Here is a 23542-nt window from a genome sequence, read left to right on the forward strand (position 1 = left end):
TTAACCCAAAGGAATACATTTCTAATGATGGATATTTAGAAACTTTGGGGAAGGAGGCATTTGTGGATAGGTATCCTTCATATCACACTGTAATAATTACTTCTGCGTGTAGGCTTTGGAATTAAGATAATTAAGATTAGGACCTAGGCCTGTAAGAGCCCTGAGGGACGTAGTCCTGGCTGAGTGACCTTGGAGGGGTGACTTACCCTTTCTGGGCCTCAGTTCCCCATAAAGAGTTTGGGCTGGATCTTGAAAAATTCCTTGCAACCTACCATTTTATGAGTGAATACCAACTAGACATCAACCATCTTAATTTTGCACTCCCTTGGAAGGCAGCAAGGAGACACACCCTCCTACCCCTCTCTGCCCTCTCCCCCCTCCCCAACCACCACCATTTCTTTCTCTCCTTCGATTTCAGGGCTGGGATCCAAAGTCTGCCAATGTGACAGTGCTCTCTCTGTCTGTTGTCACCTTGCTTCCTGCCAGCCTTGTGAAGGCATCTTTCATTCCATCATTAAACATTTGCTGATTTTCTAATACTGATGTTTTCTTCACCTGAATATTCATCTTTTCCCACCCTACACTTAGTGGGTGTCTTTACTCCCTTTGCCCATCACTCCTGACATATTGTTTCTGTCTGTACATGTCTTCATTTGAAAGAACCTGTTGTCATTGGGGCTTTGCTGCTAGTAACAGAAGACGAGATTTTTCCTTTGCTACGGACAGGGGCCGGTGGGAGTCGTGGGAGATGATGCAAAGAGCACTTGGAGAATTTGGGCAAGATCTGGGGCTCTGTCTGAGTCTGCATGGTACTGGGTAGTGGGGAAAGGGAGGGGTTTGGAGGAAAAACAGGGAAAGGGGAATGTGGAAAGGAAAGAAAGGTTTGGAACAGTGTATTTGTGATACAAAGAATGAGGGACTGTGAAATGGGGGGGGAAAGTCAAAGGGACCATCAGTTTAGAGCTGGAAGGAACCTTAGAGATCATGTTCCCTTGATACAGAGATACGCCTTCCTCAGTTTAGAGAATAAAAAAGAAAAAGTACCTAAGCCTCAGAGAAATCATACAACTTGCCTCAGATCACTCAGGCACAAAGTAGCTGGTTTTGAGCCCAACTCCTCTGACTCCCAGGCCAGAGTGTTTCCACTGCATGACACTAGAATCTCTATAAGGAAAGGTAGAAAGCCTAAGGAATTTCTGTGTATTTTGACCTTAAAAATAAATAGTTTTGCAGTGAAGGCAAAATACCATGCAAGTTATCTCTTTTTCAGTGAACAGTAATCTCTGGCTTTCAGGTTATCTTTACTTTTGGCCTATAGCTCTGACAATTCAGTTGAACAAACATTTATTAAATGCCGAAAGCCCATTTCATTATGTGACACTACCTAGGCCAATGAAATGGTCTTTCCTTTCCTTTCCTTTCCTTTCCTTTCCTTTCCTTTCCTTTCCTTTCCTTTCCTTTCCTTTCCTTTCCTTTCCTTTCCTTTCCTTTCCTTTCCTTTCCTTTCCTTTCCTTTCCTTTCCTTTCCTTTCCTTTCCTTTCCTTTCCTTTTCCTTTCCTTTCCTTCCTTTCCTTTCCTTTCCTTTCCTTTCCTTTCCTTTCCTTTCCTTTCCTTTCCTTTCCTTTCCTTTTTCCTTTCCTTTCCTTTCCTTTTCCTTTTCTTTTTCCTTTCCTTTCATTTTCCTTCCCTTCCCTTCCCTCCCAGATTACTATTTTTTTTCCATTATAGAGATCTTTAAGTGAGGAACCTCCCTCGGCTAATACAAATCAGCACCTTCCTGACAGTTGATGAGTTTAGAATTCTCTGGGGTCACTAAGAGATTTGGTGACTTGCTCAGGGTGGCACAACCAGTATGTGTTGGGTAGTGGTGGTGGTGGGGGGGGGGGAGAATTTGAAACTAGACCTTTCGGATTCCACAGCCCAGCTACCTCTTTTTAATGGTCTTTTCTAAGGAATCCTTGCTGGTTGGAAAGATGACTCCTATAAGTCAGAGGTGCCCATGTGGAGGTGTGCTCAGGCCCCCTAAAGCAGCCACCATCCATTTTTTGCTTATCCCATGCCCCAGATGCAAATATAATAGGGGATGAATAGACATATTAATATATTGTTGGAGGAGATATGAATTGGTCCAACTATTCTGGAAAGCAATTTAGAACTATTCCCTCCAAATTATTGAATTATGTATTCCCTTTGACCTAGCAATACTTCTATTAGGTCTGTACCCCAAAGGGGTCAAAGAAAGAATACATACATATATACACAAGCATAAATGTGTGTATATATATATATATATATATATATATATATACACACACACATATAAATGTGTCATATATATATACATATATATATATATATATATGAGAAAATGTTCATAGCAAATATTTTGTAATGGCAAAGAACTAGAAACTTAACAGGTAATATCAGTTTGGGGAATAGGTGAACAAATTATGATATATAACTATAATCAAAATATTGTTATGTCATAAGAAATGACATAAAGGATTATTTCAGAGCAATCTGGGAAGGCTTATATGAACTGATGCAGAATGAATTGAACAGAACTAGGAGAGTGATTTATATTATAACAACGGCCTTGTAGAAACAAACCACTTTGAACATTTTAAGAACTCTGCTTAATGCAGTGCCCTACCATGATTCCCACTTCCTGACAGAGAGTGATGTACTCGAGATGGACAGAGACATATCTATTCAAAGTTGATTTGTTGTGCTTTATTTGTTACAAGGGTTTTATTTTTCTCTTCTTTCTTTTTTTTTTCCAACTGGAGAGGTAGGTGATAGAGGGAGGGAAAAAAAAAAGAAAAGGGAAAAAGCTACATAAAAAGGAGGAGATGGTAAATAATCAAATTTCAGCCAAACTGAACTACTTGTCATTTCATACTAATGTGTTACTACTCCTATCTTCATGCCGTATTTCATGTCATCTCCAGCAATGTGCTGATAAATTTTACAATGGGCTCTTTTCCCACAAAATAGTGTATGTGGGACACACTTTTAAGTTTAATATGCATCATTAACATTTTCCTCCATCACTTTATAACTAGACAATCAACAAAACCATAAATCAAACCCTGATTTGTAGTTTTTGCCCATTTCAAAGTTATAAGTGCTTGCACTGAAAGTACAGTTTGGTTATAAGTGGATACAAGCTGATTCTAGCACATTCCATCTCCACTACTGGAAATTGATTCTCTTCCCTTTCCCCACCATCTCTACCTGCTAAAATCTCTCCTTTCCTTCACGACTGAACTATGATGCCACTTTTTATATGAAACTTTCCCTGATCCCCTTAGGGTTCTCACAGCACAATGTTTAAACTTCTTTGTAATTTTCATTGAGTTTTTGTTATTATTTGTGCAAATGTCTAATCATCTCTTTTAGACTGTAAGCTCTATGAGGGGCTATAATTTATTTCATCCCTGTATCCACCACAATCTAGTATATTGCTATGCACATAATAGTCCCTTATTAAGTGTTTTTTGTATTTAAGTAGATCAAATTTACCGCCTAGTGGCTAAATCATTTATGAAGAGGTTAGATGCCTCAGTCTCTTTGCTTTCCCATGGAAAAGGCCATGGTTTCCTGTTTTGTTTTGTTTCCCTGTGTTGCTTCTTAGTCTATTCAACTGATGAATATTTATTGAATGCCTACTATATACTCAATTGTTTGTTAATTTAAGTTACTAGAACTCTAGGAATGCTATGGTTTCTGTTATTTGCCTCTCTAGTCTGTACAAGACACTATAGGACTCTGAAAATAAGGCATGTATGGCTCCTGTCATCATGGAGATTATAGCCTATCTGAGGAGACAAGATGAGGGTGTGGATCAATTAGAGAGTAATTGAAAGGTAAACTCTGTGGGACTGACTGTAAGTGAAGGAAGAGTTTAGGAGCAGGAAGAGTTCACTGGGCTAGAGTGGTCAGAGAAGGTCTTTCACATAGGATGTGAGGTTCAGATTGGATCTTAAAGGATGGAAAGGGTTTGAGAAGGCAAAGGGGAGGAGGGAGGCCATTGGAGTCAACTAATTTTGCTTTTGGTCTGAGTGCCTGTATCTCTTTCCCACGTTCATCAGTGTGGCCACAATTGCTGATATGATTGAGAGTGTTGGGATAGTGAAAGGCTCTTAGAAATGTGACTGGGGGCAGATGGGAGAGAGAGAGAGAGAGAGAGAGAGAGAAAGAGAGAGAGAGAGACAGAGAGAGAGAGAGAGAGAGAGAGAGAGAGAGAGAGAGAGAGAGAGAGAGAGAGAGAGAGAGAGAGAGAGAGAGAGAGAGAGAGAGAGAGGAGAGAGAGAGACATGCTAAGTTATCAGTCCCCAAATCTATCACATAACTTGTTGGTAACTGTTACTTAGCAGAAGACATTTGCACTCCCATCCTGGTCGCCATGATGGATGTCACCTAGCCTCATCTCATATGGTGTTTTATGGAATGTTTTATGGAATAAAACTGACTCATAGAACCACTCTGGGGACAATCTCCATTCTTCCTTCTCCCAATGAGCTAGGCCATTTCTGCTAGAAGCACCACAGGTCATGCATTAGTTACCTAAAATTCATCATTATAGACATTCTCTTCAGTGATGGAGTCGACCATTTTCATGGTTTGCTATGGCCAGAGAAACTCACCATCTGGTGACTGATATATGGTGATAAGCTCCTCTAGAAGTTACCAGGCTTGTCAATAGCCCCCATTAGAATTGTTCTGTGTCTCTACCTTTCCACCTTGGAGACACAGTGTGTTATAGAGGAAGGAGAACACTGGGCTAGGCCTCAGGAAGCACCTGAGTTTGAACCCCACCTCTGGTAATAGCTATGCAACCACAAATAAGTTCATCTCTCTGGGTTTCACTTTCTTCATTTATAAAATTCATACTCGTCATGCCTGCCATACTGGGTTATTGTTGAGTTCACATGAGAAAATGTGTTTTGGAAATCTAAAAGAGTTATGCGAAATGGTATCTGTAGGCCCAACCACACATTACCTTGGCTGGCTTAGTTTGGAAGGACCCAGAGACACTCCTGTACCATCCTAAGGGATCTGTGTAGGCTTGAGGAGAGGGACTAGCTAAGAAGGACAGGAAAAAAGAAGAGATAACTTATCAAGTGAAGTTTGGGTCTTTCTGCATTTTGGTTATTATTATTAACAAAAGCATCAACAATAATGATACCTAGCATTGATAAAGCTCTTTAAGATTCGCAGAGTGATTTATATATGTTTTCTCATCTGAGCTTCACATGAAACCTGTGAGATTAGGGCTATTTTTATCCCAATTTTACAGATGAAGAGATTGAGGCTGAGAAAGCTTGTGGCATACAGACTTTGCAACATAGCCCTGTATACCCTGCTCATTGCTCACAATGTCCCATAGTCTGAATCTACCAGGTGAACTTATGACCCCTGGCAAAATTATAAGACTTACCTGACTTAGTAACTTAGCACTTTGCAGCAAGTGACAGCATAGATGAAAGGATAAGAGATTTAGAGCCAGAAGGAATTGAGAGTCCTGTGTTCCAGCCTCCTCTTTTTACAGCTATGGAGACTGAGGACCAGAGAGGTTTTAAGTAACTTGTCTGGTGTCACATTATCTGAGACAAGAATTAAACCCAGATCTTCATATGGTGTAGTGGGAAAAGAGCACTGGAATTAGAATCAGGAAACCTTGGTTTAAATCCTGATTCTAACTGGCCTGAGCTGTGACCATTGAGAAATCAGTTTCCTTGTCTGTATAATGGGCATAGTACTATTAGACTTATCTACTTTATGGAGTTATGGTGAGAAAAAAAAAACACTTTGCAAATCTTACAAGGCTATATAAATGTAAGTAACTGTTATTTCTGTAGCTGGAACCAGGTTGATTTCTTGTAATAAGATTGGTGAGGTCCATGGATGAAGCAGGCTCTTTATCAGTGTTTCATGGGGGAAAGGTTTTTTTTTTTTTTAGCAGGGGAGGGAGAAATGGGGTGAGTGGGAGAAGTCGGGGCTTATTTTCCAAAACAGGGCATAAAGCGATGGAAGACAACATAATGCTTATTCCTCCATGAGCAGCTCCGCTCCGTGTGTATGTGCGTACACATGTGGGTTTTATAGTTATGTGTATATAAAATGTAGTCATCTGTATGTGTGTAAACAGAAGAGTCACATGCTTGTGGGAAGGGTAGTCATTTACCCAGCGTGTGGGTAGTATTAGGGCCACTTTTCAAGGAAGGTTTCTCCAGCGGGTAATTGTGCATTTTGTTAACTTTTGTGCGTTTGAAGGGGCATGAAAGGAGCAGCAATAACCTGAGCCGTCTCCTGGGGAGTTGTGCGGCCTGGCCTGAGAAGGTTGTCTCGCCTGTCCTCCCTGAGTGACCGCTGGGCCTTCCATTCTAGGTGCTTTGTTCTGTACAAGCTGCCCAACCTGAAGTTTCTGGATGCAAAGAAAGTCACAAAATCGGAGCGTGAGGAGGCCCTGGTGAGAGGTGAATTCATGAAAGTAGTGAAGCCCAAGGTAAGTACGCCCCAGGCCTTCATCTCCAGGGCAGCATTGGCCCCAGACTGCAGCGACTTCTTTTTTATGCTCTGCACTGTACGTCGTGCAGTACTGGTTAGCCATAGGTCCTAATTGGCTGGAAGAGAGGTACCCGCATTGGGTCAAGAGGACTACTCTTTTCTGTGGTGACCTGGGAGGTGATAGGACGATACAGTAGAATGTCATTGAAACACCCTTGCTGTAGCACATAATTGGTTAATGAGTTAAGTCCTTGTTGCATTCAGGTCTCAAAGTAACCCAGTTGACCTCATTCACGAGGTGGTCACATCTGTAAGGCCATCCAGGAGCTTGTATTTCAAACACAGCTTTGAAGGCTGGAGTGGGGTTTCATTTTTGTCTGGAATATGTTTTCTCTAGGTAATAGGGCTTTTTTGGCTCTGGAGAGAAGATTGGGGAAAGAGGTACTGGACTTCTGCTCTCTCTGGGGTGGTTTGGATTTTACTGGTGCCTCGGGAATGGGACCCTTCTCTTCCAATGCCATCAGAGGAACCAAGAGAATGATTTTCCTCTGTCCAGAGGTTAAGGCACAGCAGCTTCTCTCTGAGATAGTACTGGAAGAGAAGGCAATTTTTTCTGCCAATTTGTCCCCTGGCTTGTATGTGCTACCCACACGTGGCTCTTCAGAGTGTACATGGATGGCGTTTATTGACCTTTTCTTTACCAGCTGACTCAGAATGAGACAGAGAAATTTCATGTGGTGTCATCATAATGACAATACAGATGAGACAGGGGAAAGTTGGCTGTATGTCTAGAATTCAAATATTGGAAGATTTTTAAAAGACGGGATAGATGATGGGGATCTGGCCGTGGTTTAAGTGTTATAAAGTACAGAGTCGGGGGGATGGAGTTGATGACCCCAGATAATATCCATTCCTGCCCTGGTGCTCTGCAGCATGAGCCCAGTTGCTTTTAGTAAGTCCAAGTATGTTGAAGGGACTTTGGTTTAGAGAGCTAACATAGATGCTTATATAATAATGCTTGACGGTAATACATACTATTTAATGAATACTTGTTGACTGGTTGATGGATTAGAAATAGCACTGGCCTTGTAGTTGGGAGGACCCGCCTCTGATACTTCGTAGCTTTGTGATCATGGGCAAATCATTTCAGCTCTCTGAACCTCAGTTTCCTCATCGGTAAAATAATGAGGTACATACATATGGCAGTGGTCTCACAGGTTTGCTAATGGGGGGCGCAGATGAGACAATATTTACAAAATGCTTTATGACCCCTAAAGTGATGTATACATTTTATCCATTATCATTTTAGGAATCCAAGTAGTCCAGTTGGTGGTTAATTTTTTATCTCCCTATTTGTAATTATGATTAAGGGCAGAAAACTTTCCTCTTCAGGTTGTATTTTCTCTTCAGATCTATCAGACTCAACTTATTTGGGGTTTCTCTTTTCTGATACTGCCAGATCAATGCATTGTTACCTGTACGGTTTTAGCATACACTGTTAATTCAGATCAAATCACTTTATAAATATGAATTTTTACTCATATATATATAAATATAAAAACGTTCACACTTGTTCTCACTGTGACACAGGTTTGACATGTTGCTTACCGGTGCCTTCATTTATCTCAGCTTTTATAATTCCCACCAAATAAAATAATATGATTCTTAGCCTTTTTTTTGTGAAAAGATTCTGGAGACAGGCTGACATCACAAATCTCAGCAAAGAAGTGGGTGAAATACATTGTGTTTCTGCCTTTGTAGTCATCCTGTTTTTTTTTCTTTTTCTCTCTTGCCTTCACTTACACACCCTTTAAAAAGGGTAAAAAGATCGATATTCCTCTGGCTCTGAGTTAATACTGACATGTAAAGATCTTCATCTTGGCTGCAAACTTGGGGGGAGCCTGGGAGAGAAGGGAGCTGCTCTCTAATGGATGGCAAGAACTAGGTTTTTCTTTTCTTTTCTTTTCTTTTTTTTTGTGGACAAAACAGCTTTTCTAGAAACTCAAGAATCTCCACTAAAACAGCTCTTTAGAGTTACCAATTAGCCTCTAATCAGTCACAGAATTAGCCAGTCTGAATGAGGAACTCTAACATCCCCCACTAGCTGCATATGGCTTGAGCTGCTCATTAATTCTTTAAAAGGTGGAGGGGGGGGGAGGGAGAAAGAACAACAGCTTACAAAGCAGGAGTCTGTTAACCATCATAGCACAGACCAAAGATCAGCGTTTTGTAGATTCTCAGAATTGAGATCTTCTCATCTGACCCCACCTGCCTTGACATATGTGAAAAGTGAAGTCCGACTAGGAGAAGGGACTTTCCCAAGGCCACACACCTCGTCAGGGTGACAAATCTAGCTTTTCCATCCCTACATCACGCTGGACTTTTCCTGGAGACGTTTCCAGGCTTTTGATTCCATATTAGACCTTTTGCTCTCACTTGATTCTTTGTTCTTTTAGGTGACATGAGGCACTACTTTAACTTGGGACTGAAGATCCAAATGAATTAGCAAATGGTCGTTAAAAGGAGCCGTTGGGGATTGTTTCTGGCATGTTCGCCTTATGTACACGTGTGACTGTTGCTGGCTATGAAGTAACACACTGAGACATAGGCATTCCTAGAGAATATGCCACCACACAAGGCAGCAGTAGGGTTTGTATAGAGGATCTACCAGCAAAGCCTGGGGCCACCCATAACTATTTGTCTTCTCCTTCCTACCAGGGGAAGGAAGGAATGGGATTGGAGGATTGCAGGGTATGGAGTTTAATCCTGTGGGTAAGTGAGTGGTAACCTGGAACATGGACAGAGAGCAGGCTTCCAGAGAGTCAGGAAGAAATGCTTTCAAGTCTTTCTTTTGATGCATGCCAGCTGCATAGTCATGAACAAGTCATTTAACCTCAGTGCCCCAGATAACTCTCTAAGGCTATATTGCAACTGGAGGTCTGCATCTGTAGAGGGGACTTCCATGATGGGAGCTCTCTACGCAGGTGAATTCATGTCTTGACCTCATCCTTCCCAACTTCCCTCCCCTCTCTGCAAAGGCAGCTGCTGATGGCACAGTGGATAGAGGGCTGGATTTGGAGCAGGAAGATCTGAGTTTAATTCCAGCCTCAGAAATTTCCCTAACTGTGTGATCCTGCACAAGTCACTTAATTTCTGGTTGCCTCAGTTTCTTCAATTGTTAAATGGGGATAACAATAGCACCTACTTCACAGGATTGTTTTGAGGTCCAATGAGATAATAACAAAACATATGGCTGTATAAATGCTTATTCCCTTTTCTTCCTCTTTGCTCCCCTTCCCCCAAAAGTGGGTGTGGCGTGTAATTGTATGTTCACAGAGGTGTGTGTATTCTTGGAATAGGTTTATAAAAAGAGAGCAATTTCCAGGGAAGGTACTGAGCACTCTGGGTAAAGGCCTATTTTTCATAACAAAATCAGAATTTGCAGTTGGCTTCTGTCCCTTCTGAGGTAGGGGAGGTATGTTATGCTTATTCAGCAGAAAGTGCTGACGAATGATCAAAAAAGCTATGATTTGGGGAGCTGTTTTCATTTTATTTGTGACATAAAATATTTGAGAGAGTGGAAAACAACCTCTCCAGTCACAGCCCTCAACCTGGAAGGCATGGGTACTTGACTGTCTGAGCATCTTTGGTCGACTCAAATACCCCCTGACCCTCCCACCCAACATCCAGGAATTGATAAACTCTCCTGGGTCATAAAGGCTTGGTTCGGTATCAATCATGCCTTCATGTTCTTCCTGCTCTCCTTCCCTCTTCTCTTCTTTTGTTCTTAAGATGATGCGTTTCTTGCCCACTTCTGATTTTTCTCTTTTTTTAGTTTAAAGTGACTGGTTCTATCTGAACTTTGACTGTCCTGTGGAAAGATTCATACCATTCGTGACAGACCGGTAGCTAATGTGACGGTGGACTCTTCCTTTCCTCTGGTGTTGGGGATAGAAAATGGAACAAAAGTCAGACACCAGCTTCTACCATTGAATTTTGAGGAAAGTATTTTCCATTGTCAAAATATTGCTCAATGTATTATGCTGAATGTTAAGGCAAAGTGGGCAGAATTGGCTGGGCTGAGGACTTAGAGTCCTAGGTGGAAGGCTGCCTCTGTGACCAGACTGTGACCTCAGTCTACTGGTAGAAGAAGAGATCAAAGTGGAGCGGGTATCCAGGACAGAGTGTGCCACCCCTCGTGATGGCCCTTCACGTCAGGCCAATGGCTACAGAACACGACAGGCAGAATTGCTTAATTATGTCCTGGCTTTGTAATTATTCGTCTCTGCATGGCCAAAGAGCACACTTGTCAGTTTTTTTGGACACAATTATTTAAACCTGAAAAGCCTACTGGTTATGGCATGTATATGAAATTTTTCTACAAACCCTTTAATCTACAGACATTTATAGATGGGGAGGACACAGCAGGGAGCCATGAAGAGAAAGGCTAGGGAAGAATGGCAGGGCACAGTGGCTCATTTTATTCTGGAGAGGTGTGCATGTTAGTCTGTGTGTGTGTGTGTGTGTGTGTGTGTGTGTGTGTGTGCGCAAACCACCATGTGTATGTTTTCTTGCATATGTGCTTTTATATGTGTGCAGGCTTGTATGTCCTCGTGTCCTTTGGCATCATATCACAGGTAGTAGATTTGTGGAGGCAACTACATTATGGTGGGGAAGGATGCTGGATTTGGAGTGAGCAGCAATCTGGGTTCAAAAGCTTTCAGTCCTGTCTGACTCTTCATGACCCCGTTTGGGGTTTTCTTAGCAAAGATACTAGAGTGGTTTGCCATTTCCTTCTCCAGCTCATTTTACAGATGAGGAAACTGAGGCAAACAGGGTTAAGTGACTTGCCCAGGATGATGTAGTTAGGAACTATCTGAGGCTGGATTTGAACTTAGGAAGACTTATCTTCTTGACTTCAGGCCCAGTACTCTATGCACTGTGCCACCTAGCTATCCCAATTATTACTTAATATTACCCCACAATTATTACCTAGAACTAGAAGAGACTATGGAGATTATAAAGTGTACCATTCTCATTTTATGGCTGAGGAGACTGAGTTTTAGAGAGTAGAAATGGCTTAGGTCCCCCAAGTAATAAGTAACAGAAATAGGATTTGAACACAGCTCCTCTGGGATGGGGTTCAGACTAGAACAAACTCCAAATTTAGGCTCCAGCATGTTCTGATATGCCCTCTTTTATATTGCTGGACCAACTTTTCATATGCCCACTTAAAAATAATAGGTACTAGAGGGCTCCAAGAAAGACAGAGAAGAAATGGTGTGTGGAGCACAGAATCTTTAGACTACTGATCTGACAATAAGAAAACCAGTTGTGGTGAGCTGCGAAAGCAAAGGCAGAAATATGGGCTAGTATTGGGAACTGCAAGAGCAAGAGGCCAGTGTGGGGTCATAGCACCTATCAGCCCCTAGCAAGGTTCTCCAGTATTTACCACAGTAACTGAGATATCTCTTTTGTGTTGTGTTGAGAGACAAATGGATTAATTGGGAATGAGATTAATGCTTCCTAGGGTGTGTAGAGGGATGGGTAGCAGCCATTTGTAAATGGCTTCTAGGAACGTTAATAATTTAATTCTATGATGTTGCTTATCATTCTTTTTCATTAGATATCTTTGCATCGAATTTATATTCATCTGGTTTGGTTTGGGAAAGAAACATTGAAGGGGGCTCATACGAAGTGAGTTTAAATAACCCCCTTTGTGACAGGTACTTGAGGGTAGCTAAGAAGTGGGAGAGGAGGCGTGGCCTTGGGCTACATTTAGAAAAAGGAGAGGGTGGTTGATAGAAAAGCACTAAGTACCTACTGAAAAAACCTTAGTTCCCTTGGTCAATTGTATGATCTTGATCCTGATATACTTTACCTGGACATTTAACAAGCTCACACTTTTAGCTATTCCATGTCCTTTCCTTGTTGGGTTCTGTGCACACCCACCCAATAGACTAGGAGAGAAATAGACCACTCTTTTGGTTTCTGTTTTACTGAGTTTACTAGTTATGATGAACTAGGAAAAATCGGGAATATGGTCATAGGGAAACAAAGCGACATTTTATAGCAGATTGAATTTCATGTGGTAAGAATAATGGATCTTATTCATCTTTGTGTCTCAACATTTCACATCCCTTGCAATAGTCTTCAGCACATAGTAGGTGCTTAATTTTTTCAACTTCAAATAAGTTAATCTTTTTAAATATCTGTATCATTCATCTTCACATCATTCTCACGTGGCTTTGAAAAATCCCAGACGAACATGTCTTGCATTAAGCCAGCCTATTATATAAAAATCTAGATTTTTAGGGGGAAAAAAAAAGATTAATTAGCAGTTGTATGGACCCCTTTGGCAGTGTCTGGTGAAGTCTGTGGACCCCTTCTCAGGATAATGTTTTTAAATTCATAAAATACATAAGATTATGAAGGCAAACAATTATATTGAAATCATTCTCAAAGTATTTTCTAAAAAGGTCACAGACCTGAGAAATGAAGTTCTCCTATAAGTCAATTATATATCCTGAATTGGCTGATTAAAGACAATCAGCTGCCATCATGCTACTCTCCCCAGTGTTTCAGGATTTCCAAAAAGGCAGTTTTCGGTGGCTAGAGTCTGCCCCAATGCCCTCTTGCTATGGGCTAATAGGCACTTCTAGGGAGGAAAGTTGTTAGCCCATGGTCAGAAGCCAAATGCTCCCTCTCCCAGTGCTTTATTGACAGGCCCTTCCTTTTTCATGGATTTCCCTTTAACATCTCTGCCTCTCTTCCACCCTAGTCATGATCTGGAGAAATAAAAATAACTGTTTCATGGGCATTTCTAAACTTATGCACTTAAAATGAAACTTTCCTGCCTCTGATCCATGTTATATTTTTTGTCTGTACCACAAAATTACCACTTTAATATATGTCCTGTTGTCCTCTGTGTCATGTATCATTGATTAAGTTGATTAAGTTGTGATTTGGACTCAGGTTTTCAACTTGGTTTAACCATTATTTATTTGAGTCTTTGCTGCATATAAAGTCCTAAACAGGCATGAAGGGGGAAAAAACATATATAAATAATTCATAGCACTGCCCTCAAAGCACTTAGAATCTAGTAGGAGAGGTACGATACGTCTATAAGTAACTGTCACATAAAGTACAATATTTGCAAGTACATAAAGGAAGTAAAAATAAAATGTGAAAATTCAGAGAAAGGAAAAATCACTACTAGCTGGGACAACCAGGAAACATTTTAAAGTACTTTTTGTGTGGTTCTTGAGTTTGGTGATAGTGATGATGGTGGTGGTGGTAGTGGTGGTAGTGATGATAATAATAATCCCAGCCAAACTCATCATCCATGTTGTGAATAGTGGTAGGAAGAGGAAGTTAATAGCAAAGTAAGGGAACGCCAGCCAGGGTGATGGACTTTGGAAGCTTTATGTGCCCTCTGTGAGACCCTTCCAGTAGCTATGAAGGCATGGTAGGAACCCTAAAACTCTGACCGATTGGATTGTGACAATGCCACAGATTGGATTAGCACACTGGACAAAGTGATGAAAATGCTCCTCTAAATTTAAGATTAGAGTGGAATAGAGGCAAAGATATTAAAAGGATAGCTCCAAGTAAGGCAGGAGCTGTCAGTAACGCATGAGAAGAGGGGAAAAAACATGATTAGTAGCTAGCCCTGTTGAAAACAGTATTAATGATCAACTTGACACAGATGACAGAAGGTCAAGTTGTGTCCCTTCCTATTCTGTTAACAAAATACAGTAACTCACATTGGTACAAATCAGCTATCCATGTCCCGCCTGCAAGAAGTGAGTGAGTACAGAAACTGCTTAAGGCTAAACAAGGAAAACTGCAAGTACACACAAAATGGGATAAAGACATTAATATTTTCATGATATACACTACCTCATAGCAAAACTGGAAAGAAATCTATTTATAGGCAAGGGCTTCATATTGCTCTTTGTCAAGAGTACACTCAGGTTCAGGTCACTAAACAACATATTGCTGACCAATGGGTTGGGCAATCATAAAAATAGCCTCAACCCTAATCCTAGATTAGATTAAATACAAAATGAAATTAAAGGGGTATTAGCATATGAAAAGGGAAAAGTTGAAGACCCTGAGGTAATTGACAGTTTTCACTTAATGAAAACTCCATAAATTAAACCTAATAATGAAACAAATGACAAAAGCAGCACTGATCTCAAAAAGAGATAGGCATGCTTAGATTGGAATTTTTTTTTTAAGGCCCTCTTTAAATTGGACAACATGAGTCAAAACTAATAGATCAGTTACATCAAAACAGAGTAATTTAGAAAAGATGTAATCAGCTATGTACTATAACCAGTATGTACTTGTAACATATTCTTTCACGATATTTGAAAATCTAATAATATTTCAGGAACCAAATAGAACAGAGTAGATGGCAGCTGTGGCCATAATTAAAATCATAGGAAGAAATGTGGAGTTATCAAGGAATATCCCTTAGTACAGGCATCGAATACCACTGTAGCAGAAGTGACTTGAGAGAGATATTGAACATCTGTAAATACTTCTCATTCATGTGACCAACAAGATATAGGACTAGACATTTTCTCTAGTCTTCATTAACTCTTAGCTTTCCAAAGTGTAATCACAAAGCCCTCCATGTACAACCAATACATAATCTCAGTCACCAATCTGCTGAGAAAGAAACGTTGAAAAATGAAAGATTTTTGTGACTTTGTAGAAATGAAGGGTTTTGGGGTAGCAATTCAGGACAAAGTCATTACCACTGGAAATTACAGAACAGTTATCCTGAAGAACTTGGACTGAGTGATCAATGTAGAGTGTGCAAAGAAATGATAAAACTGTGCAAAACATCACTGTAGGTAGGAAAAATTCAGCCCTTCTAGAATACTTAGGTAGATGTGACTTAGTCGCTGAAAACTATACCTCAAATATTGACTGTTATTCATAGACTGACAAAGGATAATTCACCATAACGCAAGCACAGGCCTCAATAGTCTTAAGAATGCAACCACTACACTATGGTGGGTGTAGAATATTATTCCAGTACAAACTATTACCCAAAATTTTTTGTATATTACATTGATTTATGAAACAAAACAAAACAAAAACAAACCAAAAACCACTACCATCACCAAACAAACAAACTCAAGGACAACCTTTTTAGTAGATATTGCCATGTCAGATATTCATGATCTCCAAGATATATGGAATGAAAATATTTCAAAATGTAGAGACTGAATAGGATAATTCCAAACCAGGTAGGAACAAACCAGGTAAGGTACATGTCATCTCCTTTGTCCCGAATACTACTGTCTTTAAACCAGGGAATATTTCAGTGAGCCTGTGGAGCAGAAGTTGGGGACCTATAACCCATGCTTCAAATCTAGTTCACCACTTGTTTTTGTAAGGCCCGTGAGCTAAGAATAACCTAGTTTATGAGCCATACAGAAACAGGTGGCAAGCCAGATTTGGCCTGTGGGCCATAGTTTGCTGACCCCTGCTATAGAGGATGAGCTTACATTCCAATACTTTTATTCAACTACAAGAAGTAATTTTATTCAACTACAAAAATTATGTTCTCCACTTGTGCCAGAAGAATCTTTTGCATGTTAAATACATGTGTGCTTGTATATAAATAGCAAGATAGAGACTTGTCTCAGGATGATTTCAATATCAACTTCATTAAATGATTTCATGACTATGATAAAAGAAACATAATTAGATAATACCTTATTTACAATATATAGTTGATTCTCAGAATGACCTGTGAGGTAGCATAAGATCCTCTGTTAGAAGCTGGGTGGGAATGTTTGTGAATTATTTTCATAATGAAATATGGAATATAAGTAATGGTTTATTCATTTTACAGATGAAAAGACTAAAAGTTTATAAAGAAATTGGCTGGATTTTCAAGACTAGTAAATGGCACATCCTTGAATTGAGACCCGTTTTTCTGGCTTGAAGCCCAATGTTTTTTCTATCATACCATGCTGGATTCCATTTTTATTTTATAGCTTGTGAAATTAACAAGCAGGTTGTGAGGTTTCTGTTAAATGACATAGGCCATTCAGTTCATTCAGTTAGCATATCCTTGGCATCTTCTATATGAAAGGCACTGTGATGGGATTGCTCCATGTTGATACATTATGAAAAATCTTTATGAAACTAAGAATGCCAGTTAATTACCTGTATATATGGCTTTGTGTAGCTAAATGGAATTGGTATTTTGCTTCATTTTTAAGTTGTCATAGAGAATTTTGGAGTCAGATAGAGCTACCATGGAATGATGTGAAACATGTTCAGAATCTAATCCTAGTAATTTTGTAGCTGATATTGAAGGGGAAAGGAGATTTAGATTTCTTTTGACAAATAGAGATTGTGTGAATAGTGATAATCCAGGTGGTGAAAAATCTCTATGCCTTTTTCAGCCTCATTTGTGCTTTCATGTTTCCTTGCACACTTACAAGGGAATGTCAGTTATTGGCTTTCCTTTTTAGTATCCTATCTAGCTATAGCCAATAATACATAGAATTTCATGTTTTAGGAGAAATGCCATCACAAATGTTGCTAGTTTTGCTACCTTCTGTAATGTGTCTACATGCCTCGAGAATAAATCACCTAATCAAAATCCAGGATAGAGTTAGGGTATTTTTTTTTTGAGAGGTTGGGTTCAGGCTTCTCTTGGAGTAGTAGTGGGGTGGTGGGCTATGAATTCCCATTATTGCTGTCTCTGTGGTGTGCCTGGAGAGTAAGCATTATAATTCATTGGAAAAAAAAATCATGAAGAAGAATGAGATAGTGTATCTAAAGAACGTTAGTACTTTACATTGAAGATTTCTCCAAAGTCCATGTAATTGTTGGCTGAACTAACCATACTCTAAGGTCTCTTTCAGCTCGAAAATTGTGATCCTACTTGATTTAACACAATAAATTGTTTTAATAGGAGGGCAGCATGTCATGGTGGATAGATTCCTGAACTTGGTGTCAAGAAAATCTGGGTTCAAATCCTGCCTCAGATGTTTAGGAATTGCATGATCCTGAACAAGTCACTTAAGCTCTTTATGCCTTAGTTTTCTCTTTTGTAAAATGAAAAGGTTGGATTTTTATGTCCTCTAGGAGACCTTCTGGTTCTACATTTAAGAGTCAGTGGCCCTATGTATATTAATATATAATCTTGACTTGGTTTGGGCTTGATAATTTTTGTTGTTGATAATGGCAATGATGATGATGAAGATGATGTTGATGATGATGATGATGATGATGATGATGATGATAGTGGTCTAAGGTTACCAAAAGAAGTGGTAAAAGTACTCAATCTACCCCTAGTTCTGAATTTGTCCCCAAGATAGCAAGTAAATAGAGTAAATCAGAAAATCCTCCAGGGGGTACTAACGTAAGAAAATGGAGGCCCCCTAACCTGAATGGGAATGGGATCTAGTACTGAGGCCCCCAGCTGTCTAGGATATAATAAATGTTAATAGCTTCAAAGGAGGCATCATCATATGTCATCTTAGGAGGAGCCCTGTTGAAAAATTGTTTCTTATGCATTTAAAAAATTCCTTCCATATATACTTACAGAGCAGATCATGAAGCCCTCTGGTTTTAGTAATATAGTTCTTGAAGAGTCAAGGTTATATAGATTTCATGGTTCTTAACTGGACCATGAAAAGTTTCAAAATAGGTATTCATGTGAGGGTAATGGCTATGATGGACCCTAATGGCCTCTTGTGGTAGTAACCTTCAAATTATCACCACTGGGTTTTCCTGGGTCACTGTAACAGAGGGTTTGATGGGATTTTAATTTTGCAATAAGAAAAATCCTACTTATAGGAAAGGAGATGAACATAAAATCAGTTAGCTAAGAAAGTGGATAAAGAGGAAGCCAAGCTGGGGTGTTGGTGATGTTTAGTTGTATTAGGCAGGGATGAATTTGATTTAAAGCTTTCATTGTGGGGAAATTCAAAACTGATAGAACAACAGGATCTCACACATATGGCTTAGTCTGGCTTCTGGCCACGGAGTGAACTCACTTCCCAGCTGGGGGAGCACTGATGAGTATCAAATGGCATGTAATTAAAAAACCTTTTTTAAAAATTTTCTTTTTCCATTTGTGAGGGTTTGAGCAAGGTGATTTTGTGTGAATGACTAGATGGGAAGTATATATTAGAACTAGAAGGGTATCCCCAGCGGAGCCATCCAGGGAATGGAAGCCAAAAGGCAAAATTACTACCTCACATTTGAAGGGAGACTCATTGGTAGTAACTACATCTCTACCCCTTTAACTGACCTTATTCTATTTACTCATCCTCTGAATTGTTTAACGCTCAACAAGGGCTTTTCCAGAAGAGCAAGACCCATCTTAGAAGCAGTAGGATGAAATGAGTTGATGTCAACTGTTTAGAGAGTCATTAGGCATTTTGGCTTCCTAGAAGAGAGAGAAGGTTCCAAGTAATGGAGAGTCTGGTGAGATTGAGATTTCAATAGGTATTCTCATGGATTCCATACTACTGGGGGAAAATGGTATGATGCATTGATCTAAAGCAGAATTCTACTAAATATTAGCACATTAGAATTACTTTGTTATTCAGAATTCCCCAGGCTAAGGGACACTAATGAAATGAGGAAGGTATTTGTTGCTCTGATGTTGTTTTTGTTACTCCCTCCCCCTAAATTGAATGTTACTCATACTATGAAGACAGTTGACTTCAGTAAAAAAAAAAAGAAAAAAAATTCCATAATGAGGTTTAGTGACATAAGGAATATTTCTTGATCCTTATCATATGGCGCTGTATTTTCAAGTTCCCAACAACATGTGTTCAGGTCAACTTTGTTCTTCCTAATTGTGTAGCTATGTAGATCTCAATAAAGGTTGACTGAGGTAAAAATTTTACCTATTTGTCTTAATGAGTTTGGCCTAAGTATTTGTGCTGCTAGAGCATACATGTGGTTGAAGCATACATGTACCGCATCAAAGTTGGAGACTGTTCATCATCTACTCACTGTGCCAGTAGGCATTAACTTACAAGATTTCCTAAGAATAAAGATAGGATTGATCTCTATGTGTGTATTTATTTAGAGTTAAAGTTTATAGATGTGAATGTATACATACCTTGATTACATTTTTGGGTGCTGAGCACATGGTATCATGTAGTAGTTCCCTTCATCTCAGTGCCAAGAGAAGCTTTACAATGTTTGTAGGATTGTAGTACATACACACATACCTATACTGGTCTACACATAGAATGTATCTCTAAAATGAGATTTCTTTAAAAGGCAAATACATATGACTCACAAGTTGAGACTGAATGTGAGTATATGTCTACATTGAAAAATGCTCATTGGAACTGTGAAGTCATCAACGTGAGTCTTCCCTCCATGGATTCAGAATACAACCATCTATGTCTTCTCAATCTAAGACTTAAGCTTAGCCTACCTTAAATCCTCTAGAAAAGACCCATTCATTCAACCAATTAATCAATCAATTGTCAAGCAGTTATTAAACACTTACTGTGTTCCAGACAGTAAGCTAAGCTAGAGATGTGAAAACAGAGCAGTCACTACTCTCATTGAGCTTCCATTGTAGTGGAGGATAAAGCATGTACATTTATATTTATGTGTGCATACCCACATACACACACAAAATGAATACAAGCTAATTTGGAAAGGGGAGTACACCATCCACTGGAGGGATCAAGAAAACATTCATGGAGAATACGGTAATTGGGTTAGCTTTGGGGTAGTTAGCTGGCACTGTATTTAGAGGTCTGGACCTGTACCTGAGTTCAAGTGGTATTGGGGTGGGGGGAGAATGGAACGAGCATTTATTAAGTAACTAAGATGTGCCAGGTACTGTGCTAAGTAGTTTAGAAATATCTCATTTGATCCTCAGAACAATTCTAGGAGGGAGGTGCTATTTTTATCCACATTTTAATGTTGAGGAAACTGAGCCAGGCAGAGAGGTTAAGTGACCTACTCAGGATCACACAACTAGTATCTGAGGCTGTATTTGAACCAAAGTCTTCCTATTTCTAAGCTCAGTGCTCTATCCACTGCTCCAACTAGTTATATGGTATAGTGGATAGAAGCAAATTAGATAATATTTTTAAGGCACTGTGCAAACCATAAAGTGCTACGTAAATGCTATTATCATTATCATTATCATTATCATTACTGGAAACAAGGAATTCCAAGAAGCAGTGGTGAAAAGGAAGTATATTCTAAGCATGGGGGCCAGCCAGTACAAAGACATGGAAATGGAAGAGGGTACCTTGTATATGTGAATCAGTAAGTAGTCCAGCATAGCTGGATTTTAGATTGCAAGGAAGGAAGTAATGTGTAAGAAGGAATGGAATAGTGGGAAGGGGATACATCGTGAAAAGACTTAAATATCAAGCAGAGTTAGTTGGTCAGCAAGCATTAATTAAACATTCAGTATGTGTAAGGCACTGTGCTAAGCACTTGGGATACACAGAAAGGAATAAAAAAATGGTCCCTGCTGTTAAGGAGCTCAAATTTCATTGGGTCAAGCAACATGCACACAGCTATGTACGTCCAAGATATATGCAATGTAAATGAGAGGTAATCTCAGAATGGAAAATAATAGGGGATGAGGAGTGGGACACTGGGAAAGGCCTCCTGCAAAAAGGTGGGATTTGAACTGTATGAAGGAAGCTAGGGAATCTGGGAGGCAGAGAAGAGAGAGTAGAACACCTTGGAGGCTAACAATGAATAGGCATAAGATTGGGGGATGGCCAGTATCACTGAATTGTAAAATGCATGGAAGGGGGTAAAGAGTAAGAATACTGGAATAGTAGGAAGGGGCCATGTTGTGAAGGGCTTTCAGTGCCAAACAAAGGATTTTATATTTGATTCTGATGGTAAGAGGGAGCCATTGGAGTTTACTGAGTAGAGGAGTTACACGATTATACTCAAGGCCTTCCTGTAGGTATCATACTGTCACAATGGTAGCATGTAGGCTTCCTATCTATTATTCCTCCCTCTAGTTGAGTGACTGGCCCAACTCCTTTTATGGTCACCTATCTTTATGACATTATATTTTTATGCTGCACTGAGTAAAGAATGCCTATTGTGCAGAGCACAGGCTTTTAATATTTTTTTTTGTTGTTCTGTGCACCCCTTTGACAGTCAAACTGACAAAGCCTATGAGTCCCTTCTTAGAATAATTTTCAAACACATGAAATAAAAGACATAGAATCACAAAGGAAACCAATTATATTGAACAAAATTATCAAAATAGATGTTTTTCAAAGTTCATGGACCCTAAGTTAAGAACTTTGGTTCCAGAGTACGAGGTGCTGTTGTGTGGACAGCCCAGTGGACTAGTCCATCGATAACAGAGTTTTTGGATAGATGCACACTTCAGATGGATAATCTGCTGGGCATTGAATAGCAGAAAGAAAGCAAGATGGACTAAATTTGGGGAATGGTTTAATACTTTCAATGTCATCAAGTAATGCAAAAGCAATACTGAAACAAAATTGCATCATTCTTTCATATCCATATTATTCAGATGCTATTATTATTGTGAATCTTTGGGACCATAATCATCAAAGAATCAAAAGTGAGGGTCACCCAGAGGGCATTGGAAAGATTCATAGTGGGTGTAACCAGCCTATTACCATGGATAAATACACCGGCAAATAATTATGGACATTAAAATATATTTACTGTAAAAAATCACTTAGGTTTCTCCCAATTAAAATTAAATTTCATTCTTGTCATCTTCCCTCTCTTTTTCTTTGTTGTTCCTGTTGCCTTCTTACTGAGTGTGATTGCAGAACACGTACATATTTTGTACGTGGAGATTTTGTCGAGACCTACAGCTATGATACTATCATACTTCTAGGGACACTACCTATCTCCCAGAAAACCAGAATGAATACTCTGGACACAAGAATAGGGAAGGCAAGAAGAAAGAAGTAAACTGAGCCAAGATGAATTAGAAAAATGCAGACAAATAACTAAAAACTGCCCTTTGGACTACTGAATCTAGAGTGTATTGAATCTAGAGTGCATTTAATGATGGCAATCCTTCCTGCGTTAGGCAGTTACCCAGGTCCCCACGGTGTTAATTCCTTCTTCAATTATCTCCACCCTTTACCATCCATCTTCCCAGTAGTATATAAGCAGAAGGAAGATAATCCCCATGATGGGATGTGGGGCATATTTCTAATACCCTCTTCCATTTTATTCTTTGCTGTTCTATCCAGAGCTGTCCAAAGTGGTGGTACAATCATGGTCCACTACATACAGACTAACTCTGTGGGGTCTGGCTCTTGAGTTTTCACATCCACCTGATTTGTATGAGATGAGAAACAATTAGTTATCAAGCATTTATTAAACACTTTATATGTGTAAGGCATTGTGATAAGCAACAGGGTTACAAAAAATGGCAAAAATGTGGTCCCTCAACTCAAGAAACTCACATTCATTAGAGGTGAAATAGACAACATGCAAATGATTATGAACATAGAAACTATCTATAGTACAAGTGGAAGGGCATCTCAAGGGATGGGAAAGGCCTTTTTCAGAAGGTGGGCTTTGCACCAAGTCTTAAAGGAAGCCAGAGAAGGCAGGAGGGGAAGGTGAGGAGGAGAGCATTGGGGCATTCCAAACATGGTGGGAAGCCAATGAAAATGAGATGACCTATCATGTGCGAGGAATTGGAAGAGGCCTGGCATTGTTGGATAGCAGAGTTTATAGAGTTAGTCAGCTAGCATTTATGCAGCCCCTACCATGTGCCAGGAACTGTGGAGGGGAATAAGTTAGAAGAAGACTAGAAGAGTAGAAAAGGTCCAGATTGTGAAGAGTTTTAAATGTCAAACAGGATTTTATATTTGATCCTAGGAATCAACTGTACCTGACTTCCCCACAGGTACAATCATATCTTACAATAATATTGTTGTCCCCCTGACCAAGCAGAGGGGTGACCAGAGAGAGTATCAGGATTTGCCAGAGTTGAGAGTTAGCAGGCTTGCTCTGAGAACCCTGGAGAAGGGA

The 23542-nt window shown here is 39.7% G+C and overlaps 1 protein-coding gene across 1 annotated transcript in view; it reads left to right on the forward strand.

The window, feature by feature from the left end:
* The window catches only part of LRMDA (leucine rich melanocyte differentiation associated), a 1318218-nt gene that overhangs the window by 762641 nt on the left and 532035 nt on the right, over window positions 1–23542 (forward strand). The window contains exon 5 of the mRNA XM_021006197.2: window positions 6395–6512. Coding sequence (XP_020861856.1) covers window positions 6395–6512 — 118 coding nt within the window. The remainder of the gene's footprint in view (window positions 1–6394; window positions 6513–23542) is intronic.

This window comes from Phascolarctos cinereus, unplaced genomic scaffold (genome assembly GCF_003287225.1).
Source record: "Phascolarctos cinereus isolate Bilbo 61053 unplaced genomic scaffold, phaCin_HiC Scaffold_3;HRSCAF=262, whole genome shotgun sequence".
NCBI lineage: Eukaryota > Metazoa > Chordata > Mammalia > Diprotodontia > Phascolarctidae > Phascolarctos > Phascolarctos cinereus.